At 39.7% G+C, this 10824-nt stretch overlaps 1 protein-coding gene across 1 annotated transcript in view; it reads left to right on the top strand.

Moving 5' to 3' along the window:
- The first annotated feature begins 247 nt into the window (after positions 1-247).
- Positions 248-10824, top strand: part of rassf3 (Ras association domain family member 3) — a 72422-nt gene continuing 61845 nt past the window's right edge. The window contains exon 1 of the mRNA XM_080291959.1: positions 248-1318. Coding sequence (XP_080148085.1) covers positions 817-1318 — 502 coding nt within the window. The 5' untranslated portion in view covers positions 248-816. The remainder of the gene's footprint in view (positions 1319-10824) is intronic.

Genomic DNA, 10824 nt, shown 5'->3' with positions numbered 1-10824 from the left:
AAAAAATTGCTAAAGAAAGAAAACATGTTTGCAGTTCAAGAGTTACATGCACAAGTTGTGTGATTATTTTTTAAAGCTAGAATATATGAAAATGTTATGGTTGTTGGGATTCAGCCACTCAGTGTGTAGTAAAGAAGTCCAGGACATGTTTTATGTATTCAGTTAAACAAAAAACAAAATCCAGATGTCTGGCCTTTGATATGACCCTATCTTACCAATGTTCCGCTGCCAATAAACATTTTCTTTGTCCTCTACCTGCGGACACCTGATCTTTGTTCACTGAGTGGAATGGCACCATCCTGTGGTCAAAAGAGGGACTACAGAGTGATGCAGCAGCAGTTTGACACACATTATATTGATTTGTTTATATTTCCCCCGATTTTAAATGGTTACGCTCAGAGTACTTGCAGACATATTTGGTTTGCATTGTGGAGAAAATTATCTGACAGAGGAGGCAACAGGCAGTTCAAAAACAAGTTTTATCAGGTACGAATTAAAGGGCCAACCGGAGAAACTGGATAAGTTGTTTAGGTCTTGCTTGGGAGGGAGATGTGTGATGATAACGAGAAAGAAAGCTTAAATTTGCATGTCTGTAAACGAAGTCTGGGACGCAGTCCTTCCTGGAGCGCCTGTGTTTCATGTCTCCCAGTGAAATGAGATCCAACCCGTTCTCCAGCACACCTCCGACCGCCTCAACCTGCTCTCCGACTGCGAGCACGTTATCGACGGTGTCATCGTCAGACATAACAAGACATCACCTGTGTGACTCTGGCGAATACACTTCCACGCAGCGGCGGACTATGAAAAGTGTGCGTAATGATTAAACATCACGCTCGGAAATACGCCCCCCCGCGCTCATCGGTCACAGATGACTGTCCGCTGGCCCTGCAGGCTGTCCATGTCAGCAAACACCACGACACGCTGAACGAGGGAACGTGGCCGCAGACGGGCGCCAAGATGCGGATCTCCAAGGCCAACAAGGGCGCGGCGGTGGTGAGGGCTGTCCGGCGGCAGGCGTCTCCTCAGCCGTCCAGTCTGGAGAGGATGTGGAGCGACAGAAAGCTGTCGAACTGTGGACCTGAGGGGAGAGACGGGGCAGAAGCTTCTGGGAACGGGATGGAGGGACACGAAGGGGGGCCACCCCGTGGGAGGAAGAAGGCATCCAAACCACATGTGAAGACCATTTTCTCCCCCGAGGACAAGGACCCCAGGGTGAAGGAGGAGACCGGAGAGGGACACGCCTTCGAACCCGGAGGGGAGAGCAACTGGTGTGATTTGTGCTTCGAGTACATCTTCGAGAATGGTCTCACCTGTGCAGGTGAGGGTGCATGTGATTAATGAGGGGTGTGGGGGAGCCCACAAGATAAGGGGTCTAAATAGAAGGTGGAGGAATCCCAGAAGATATGGAGATTTTAATCTAAGCGGCTTGAAGCATTTAATGCAAAAGATCTCCCAAATATCCAGTTATTTCCTTTTGCTGAGCTTCACACAAACTCCACCACAAGTCTATGATCCATCTACATATGCTTTGGGAAATACTGTCAGTTATTTTGCTGACCAAAGAGGTAAAACAGTTGCAACAGTCCTACATGATATTTATGTGGATAAATGAAAGAAACATGCAGGTTTTCAGCACTATAGGTACAAGTTTGCCGTTTTGGGGTTGGGTTATTTTTTGGCTTGTGTTTTGGATTTTTTTTTTTTTTTTTTTTTAGAGAACAATGAACCAGTTGTTCATCAGGTCTTTTAGGGAAGTTTAACTGATTTGAATGAACAGGTACACTCTATCAGTGACATCAGCATTTTCAGGTAGCGCCATCTGATATGTAGTAATCGCTCCTTGTTTCTGTGCTGGTGATGACTTAAATAGGCAGGGCTACGAAAGAAGCCCAGCGCTGGAATGCATGTTGGCATCCAGAAGGACCGGTTCAGGTGTAAATGAAAACTGGGTGACTCCTCAAGGGCAAACTCTGGACCTCCCTGTGTGTCCACTTCTGTCGAGCAAACAATAGAAATAGGAACCTTAGAAACAATTTCTTCTTCCCTAATGTGTAGAGCTCCAAACATGGTTGCAGTAGTATTTGTTTTTCGATGGAAATTAGATGGAAGTTTTGAATATTTGAATATCTGCTTCAAATACATTAACCCTTTGTACTGCATAACTACATAATCGTCCTTGTAGAAATTCCTAACTTATTTTATAAAATGATAAAACGTGTCATGACTAAGATTTTCTGTCAGATCTTCAGTTTCTGTTTCAACCTCAGTTGTGTTGTGGAATTCAAACAATGCTCAGTTGTTATGAAGGAATAAGGTATCTCCCCTACATTATAACACTACCAACAGCTCGAACTAAAAGGCAGGATCCATGCTTTCATGTTGTTTACAGCAAATCCTGACTATAACATCTGAATGCCGCAACAGAAATCGGGCCCATCAGAAGGATTTTTCCACTCTGATGTTGTGCAATTTTGGTGATTTTGTGTTAGTTGTAGCTTCAGTTTCCTTTCCTGAAGTGGCACCCTGTGTGGTCTTCTGCTGCTGTAGCTCATCTGCTTCAAAGTTTCAGACTTTGTGATAAGTGGTTAGGCTATTTCAGTTACTCTTACCTTCCTATCAGCTCAAAGTAGTCAAGCCAGTTACCCTCTGATCTCTGAGATCAACAAGGCATTTTTGCCCAGAGAACTGCTGTTCACTGGATTTTATCTTTTTCAGACATTTTCTGTTTGAACTCTATTTCAACAGCTTCTCAAATACTCAGTCCAGCCCGTTTGGCACCAACAGACACGACATCTTCAAAGTCACTTAAATCATCTTTCTTCTCCTTTCTAAAGCCTGGTTTGAGCATCAGCAGGTAGCAGTTGCCTTAGTGCATTGTGTTGCTACTATGTGATTGGCCGATTAGATAGCTGATTAAAGAGAAGCTGAACAGGTGAACTAATAACCCTTTCAGGAGTTTGAGACTCAAATGGTTCTGATTTTTTGAAAGGTTTCCAATTTTAAACCACAATTCACCTTGTTCTCACTGTACTCATTTACTTCATCTTATAAGGATGGATCAATTTAAATGTGAAGATATTTGAAATATACTCATTTGCCCATCTATATATGTATCAATGTTAGAGACAGAAAAAAGTTTAGTCAAATAAACACTTTTTATTTTATAAAATATACCATCCTCAATTGCGTATCATCATTCTTTTCACATGTTTCCTCTCCTATAGTAGACTGGCTAGATATTAGCTAAAGTATGCTAATGTTAGCTAGGATTAACAAATTCAAGATCTATTTATCCCGGTTAGCTGAAAACGTCTCACGTAGAAAACCTTTAATATCCAACATTTTCCGTTTTATTCCTTCATGCACTATGTTTTCAATTTTTCTTCTACTTAATGCTAGAAAAAATATTATCAAAGAAGGACATTAGCTAGCTTTAGCTATAAAACTATTGACCTGCTAATTCTGATTAGCTAAAAATACTCACTCAGATTTTATTAAGAAAATATGTGCTACTTTAAATAGTAGCATTCATAACTTTGGGACAGCCACAAACAATTCTGATAAGCAAATAAAACAATAAATAAAATAAAACAACTAAATATGAAAAGAAAAGAAAACATTATATTTGATTTGTTAGCTTCATAAAATTGAAGTTGGTGTTAAAACACTAACTGCAGCAATAAATACGCTTTGCAAATCTCCAAAACTCCCTCAATAGGCCTGATTTTGATATCAATATGCATTTAATCTTCTGTAATATTATACTTAAACCACATATTGTACTGCATAAAAATCTGAGAAACCCAACAGATACAACACAAACTGTTTTACTACTCTATCTCTCTCCCTTTAGCTATTTAACTTCATTAGCCTACATTTAATGGATAATGAGTTTGCAATGTGCACTATGGCTTCCTGTCACTTTAATCAGCCATGCTGATGGAGTTTGTGTTTGTGCCTATGGCTTTTCTCTATTAGCAGCCACTCACAGAGTCTGTTACAGACCCATGATTTCACCTAAATTTTAACAAAAAACCCAACCCCCCAACATTATTATGCCTTGCAGTTGTCCTGCAATCCTCTACAGAGCACTGTTAATATCCGTATCTGTCACTCGCTCACTTATTAACACACAGAAACAGTGACTTATAAGGCATCCAAGCCTTGCAAGAGCATGGTTCAGTTATTTCTTTCAAAGGTTAATTTTTCAGCTGAATGTTGAAATTAAAGTTTTCGCACAACACAGTGTTCGGTAAAAAGACTTAATGGAAATATTATAGCTTTTACTGGGGAATACATGCTCATGGTTTTGCCAGAGTAAATCAGCAACATAAGAGAGAACTGAAGATCATTGTGATGATAATGATTGCTGAAAGGTAATATAACAGGAATCACTGTTCGCATGTTTTCCATTACACCCATAACTGGTACCAATAGAGTAGGGTTGCCAACTCCCTGAAAAATAAATAAGGGACACCTCGTGGCCAGGGCCGGGCGACCCAGTTGTCTTCACCCTTCCCAGTGTGGTGAATTTTCTAGCTCTTTTTTTGTGTGTGAAATTATTTTTTTAACCATTTGACTTGAATTTGATTTAAGTAGATGTGTATTCTTTGTGATATGAACACATGTGAAACAAATGATCATTTAGCCATTTATTTTTAGCTCAAAATGACAACAAACAGGTCTCCTTCTTAAACAGAAGCCTGTCATGCTTAACTTTTGAGAATATAAGTAAATCTTTCTTTAAAAGAACTCTGTCCTGCTTAACTTAAAATAATAGAAAACAATAGAAAGAAAAACATTCTTGTAACAGTGCACATTTAGTGCATTTAGTACAATTGGCTTCAGTTGAGGTATTATTTCAGCTTTTCTAATGCTAATCAGCTGCTCCTGTTTGTAAACCCGCTTGTTCCCATGGTTACGCATCTTAACTCATCATCATTATTCATCTATGTATTACTTTTATGTATTAGTCATCTATTTGTAATCATCTATCCTTGCAGTTGTTTATTACACAAAATAAATTATATTATCACACTTCTGGCCACATAGCGCTGATATTCACTGCACATGCCCATATTAACTTTTTCCAGCCAGGTGTTTTCCTTTTCCCATTCTTCCCTTTCTCTGAGGGAAACAAACATTGCTGCTCTAATGCTGGGCTCACACTGTGCGGTTTTAGGCCCATTTTGAGCCGATTTTTGAGTGATCTTCATCGTGCGTCGTGTAGTATACGTGGGGTAACGAGACGCGATTAACACCTCACGACCAGCTCCCGATCATCAATCGCTTGTTCGTGAGGGTGTCACCGCAGTTTGTCACACTGCGCACGCGCAAACACAAATGTCAGCGAAAAAGACGGAGCAGTACGGCTGTGCAGCGTGTGATCTGGACACAAGCGATGGAGGCACAACTTGTAGAACTTTGGAAAGCTCATCCGAGCCTTTTCGATGTGGCCTCACAAAATTATCACGACCACAACAACCGTGAAAATAGCTGGATTTACATCGCTGCTCAATCACAGCTGCCTGATCATGTTTTTCATTAGCAATTTAGCAAAGTTGATGGTGGTGGTGTGTCTGTGTGAGTGAAAGACAGAGGGAGAGCGCGACAGATTTTCTGTTATAACCTTCATGTTATGGACGCACAGTGTGAGCACTCAGGTCGCATCAGAGCATCGGGCCGTATAGTGTGAGACCTGCATCGTGACCTACCAACTTCTAACCCCTGTGAGTCAATCGTGCAGTTTGAGCAAGAGCTGAATAACGCGACTGAAAAAATCGCACAGTGTCTGCCCAGCTTTAGGTGTACTGTCGTCCGAGACTTGCACCGCAGTGTCGGCGTTTGTTTCCCTGTTGGCCATGCTTCTTGTTGTGGTCATCTGTTGTCTTCCGGTATTTTCTCCGTAAGCGACCTTTCCTCGACCAATGAGATGAGCGGTAATCTGAATTGTCATAAGTGTGCTGTCAGCTCATTGGTCACAAATCAGGAGAGGGGCTGGGAATTATGTTTTCAAACAAAGCGTTAATTCCATTAAAAGTTATAGACTACTTTTGATTCTCACTGTATTACGGGACAAAGTGCGTCCCTTATTAGCTCAATACGGGACGTGTACTTTTGTTTCGAAATACGGGACGATTCCGTTTTTTAAGGGACGGTTGGCAACCCTACAATAGAGTAATTTCCAGGAAACTTCCAAGAAAATTATTAAACCATGACAAGCCTGTAAATGAAACAATGCCAAGTCCTTGCTGGGGGTTTTTCTTTGCTGAGGAAGAGGTTGGTATTTTAAAGAGTATTTATAGACTTCATGTCACCTTTAAGCTGTAGCTTCCTGATTGCAATGTTATGGGTCCATTTGTTATTGCTATAAAAACTAATCTAAATAATAAAGTAAGTAAAAAGAACAAGATTTAGAAATGTGAAACTGTAATATAATAAAAAACAAAGTTTTTTTTAATATAAAAAGAGTTTAAATAGCTCAATATTTTTACCTAATCTAAATTTAAATATTTAGAGTTTCTCTGACATTTTTTTTACCTGTTTAAGTTAAAAGTAAACTGGTTATCTTTGATTAACTTGACCAGTTTTGCAGATTAAGAAACCAGTATTTAAAAATAAACTTCACTGTACTGATTTCTATTGTTTCTCTGTTTCTGTTGTTGGGTGAGGATTCATGGAAAAGAGTCAATATTAGCTTAAAAGTTAGCTAAAATGCTTGACATCATACAGCACTCAAAGTTTTGTCCATAGTTGTTCTGTGTCTGTTAAAATGTTTGAGTTTCCAGTGTACTCTAATATTTTATGCTTTTTAAACAATAACTGGTTCAGTTGGGAAAAGTGAAATGAGCTACAGAAAGGTAACGTGTTGTCCTTGGTTCAACTTCTGTATGAAAGCGGTTTAGCTCACGCTCTCTCTCTCTTCCTGTGGGTCTGTCATCCTATGGCTCTTTCTCCGAAGTAACAGGAACCACCGAAGAGAGCCGGGGATCTTTGTCTGATTGGGTTTAATGTTGCATTAGTGTGTGTATTCATTAGTCGGCTCTGTAGAAGGGATTTCTGTAGGCGGCTGCAGCTTGTTTCCAGTCAGTTTGCTCTCTATTTTTGATGTGACAGAATAGAAATAGCAGCACTTTGTCCTCCCTCAGTGTGATTCTTCTTCTTCTTTAAATGGCTCTTTATTGTTAAGCTTCTGCATCCTTCAGTTCAAGCTTGTCCTCTACATTTAAATATGGCTTAACCCACTGTTCTTCCTATTTTTGTCTACTTGTTCAGATCTAGAGCTCCTTTTAAAGAAGCCAAGTGCTTCTATAGCTTACTTAGCATTAGCCAATAGATGAAGCACTCAGGCTAACGGCTGCTGACATCCGTACTCCATATGAAGCCACAAGAGCTGTCAGAATACCAACAAATTAAAATATCCCATTAATTGTTTATTGTTGTTTACACGGTCCCATTTTCACAAGCTCAAAAGGAAACACACAAGTTTCTTAGCCGAGTGCAGGTTTTTTATTTCATGACTAATCAAGAAGATAAAAGACTCATTTAACAAAGTGATGACTTTGTTAATGGAAACTTTCAACATATGTCACACAATAGTGCCACCTTATTGTGTATACATACATAATATATTAGAAACAGATATATATTTGTACTTTGTAGCTCTTATTTATGGTTATTACATAAAAAAAAACAATGTTTCCAGTTAATAAGCAGTAGCAGCAAATGATAATGACATTACCTTTAAACAAAGGAGAGATTTTAGGAAATGGGGTAGGATTAATTTCTTCATTGTAGTATAGTGTTATAACTAGTGAAAACATTAATCTATATTAGTGTTTTATTATAAGGTAATAATACAATCACATTGTTGCTATATTAAGAATGTTTATTTCCAAATACTACACAGAAATGATGATTTTTATTGCTCACACTGTTTCTGCCTGATGGTATTGCTACATTTTTTCACATTATCACTCCTAGTTATTATCACATTATGTAAGTTTCAGTCCAATATTACTCAGCTAAAAACTACAGTTGATACTAAGCTATTACTTACTTATAATTTGATATCTAGCAGCTACTTCCTTTTTATTTCCACATCATTTCCTCATGTTACTACTGGGCTGTGCCATAAGAATAACAACATGCAAGTATGATCAAAATGATTTAAAAAGTAGCAAAAAAGTTGACATTTAGTCATTAATACCTAGATGGAGGTTTGTTAAAGAGGCGAGGATAAAAATCAACAGATCGGCGTCTGAGCCGGAGACAGTGGAGAGGTTTCATAGTTCAGAGAGTCATTTAGAAGCACTGTGAGAAATACCAAAGCTCATTGTTCAAACCTCTTCAGTGTAGTCTGCCTTCACTGTGTGTGTGTGTGTGTGTGTGTGTGTGTGTGTGTGTGTGTGTGTGTGTGTGTGTGTGTGTGTGTGTGTGTGTGTGTGTGTGTGTGTGAGAGAGAGAGAGTCAGCTGCTGTCCTGTTGTTTGTTCAGTCACTGTGACAGTTTGGCTCCACAAGACACTTTTAGCCTGTGGCTAATGACACACACACACACACACACTACAAACACAAATGGGTGACGGTGTCTCTGGGAGGAGGGACCAGAGTAGAGCAGTTACTGCAGACAGAGACGCATCATGGATGGGAGTGAAGGATGACTATTTTGTGGAATTATATCAAGTTATGTTTGGATATGAATCACCACCTGAAGCCTGCAGGAACCCAGAAAACCTCAAAACAGTGTTTGTGTGTGTGGGGGGGAGACAGAGTGTGTGTGTGCAATGGGGTTTACCAAAAACTTTGGGAAACCTCTGAGGAGAATGTCCAGATTTTTCTATCGCTTTCCAAAAGTGATGCGACGTTCTGGACACCTGGAAGTCAGTCTGCTGTGGAGAAGCTCTGGTGAGTTATGAGCGATGAACAGGACAGACCATTTAGGTGGCCAGTATTCACCACGGTCAACTTCTCTTATGCAGTTTCTTTCCATTCTCCTCGTCTGTTAGTGGAAACGTATCCTATAGTTTACAGTAAACTGAACTGTTCTCTGGTAAGAAGAAACCTAAAATATCATGCTGTGGAAACAAAAATTAAAATAACTTGTTAACCTGTTAACTTGTTAAACAAACACACCTCAAATGTCAGTGCCCTGCTTCATTTCTGCTGCTATTAGTGTGTGTGTGAATGTGCTGAGGTAATGTCAAACCTCTTCAGTCTTTATTTTTCTCTTATACTTTTATCCTTTTTATACGCTGACTGGCTCAAGGTTTGATTACATACGCCCAAGCGCGTGTCCAGACATGTTGACAGGAACAAAAGAGACAAGACTAGAAAGATAATGAGGGGATAGCAGATGGCTGCTGTATTCAGCCCACACCTGTCCTCATTCACGCACCTGTCTTTGTCTTCTAACTTGTGTACAAGTATTTGCAGTTAGTGGACACAATATGTAGTCCTACCTACATATTTCACGCCGGATACTTAACCCTTTCTGCAGGAACTGCATTGTCTGATTTTACATTCCTTGTTAATGCTTTCTCTTTAACTCCTAATGCACCAAAGTCACTTCTATTATCCATCCATTTATCCATGGATGTGGAGCAGTAGCAACTACCTCCCAGTCTACTAGTCCCCAGTTGTGTTAAAAAGGTTCTGTTTTTTTCGGTTTTGAGAAGTGGAGATACACAAGGACATTGCTTTTATTATTATTACACAAAGGAGCACGATGGTAAAGGGGAAGCTGCATCCAGGACAGAAACAGCCGCATTTTACTGCATTTTTCAGGTCCTTTAAGCACCTGCACAGACAGCATCCTAATGCTAAGCTAGCCAGGAGCACAGAGTCATGACAAAGCTGAGTGAATGCCAACCCCATCCCAGCAGCTAGACTCTGAACTTCAACAGGTAAAAAAAGAAGCGATGAGCAGTCAGGCTGCATTCCCATCACTCCCATCCTGAGGCCGCCAAAGTGGAAGCCTTTCGGCAGTTGGATGAAGTGGAAATTCTGTCCATAAAAATTATGAACACAATCTGTGGTAAACACTTTACCCAGGTAAAGTCCAACACTCACTGGGAACAATCTGACCTACTGCTGCTAATGCAGGCCAAGCTCTCACTGCATTTGTAAGGGACCGAATGGCTTGTAGCAACTGACCAGATGCCCTTTATGCCCACGTTTACTTGAGAAAAATGTTTACTTATGGCATAAGTAAACATTTTTCTCATTAGTTTATAGTCCCAGACTTGATTTAAGTCTTAATAAAAATTGAAGATTATTTTATAAATAATGACCCTGTTAGAATCACAAAGGAAGACAAAGTAAGGCATCCCATATGGAAAAGATATATATAAATCTTATAAAGTTTGTATCTGTCTTGTGTGAAACTTGTATGAAAAGCATACAAGAGTGAAAACACATATAAGATCCCTTGAAAAATTATATAATGAAACTTGTATGTTTTGGATACTTAACAATATATGAAAGTAATGAGAAAGTGGCCACTTTCATGAGTAAATCATAAAATTCTTTACTATTTCTTTTCCATATGGGATGTTTTAAGCTAGCCCAACTTTATGATTGACGTGTGTGTGTGTGTGTGTGTGTGTGTGTGTGTGTGTGTGTGTGTGTGTGTGTGTGTGTGTGTGTGTGTGTGTGTGTGTGTGTGTGTGTGTTTGTTTCAGCACATGAGTGCTAAAGGAGCCGGAGCCTCATGGTCCCTCTCGCTGCACACACAGAACAAATTATAGAACTCGTGCTAAAAAAACATTTCACTTTTCACACACGGGTGAAAAATCCATAGTGTCTAGCCAGTTTTGGATTTCTG

Source organism: Astatotilapia calliptera, chromosome 17 (assembly GCF_964374335.1).
Source record: "Astatotilapia calliptera chromosome 17, fAstCal68.1, whole genome shotgun sequence".
NCBI lineage: Eukaryota > Metazoa > Chordata > Actinopteri > Cichliformes > Cichlidae > Astatotilapia > Astatotilapia calliptera.
The sequence above is the reverse complement of the archived record's forward strand: the minus strand, read 5'-3'. Positions and strand labels throughout refer to the sequence as shown.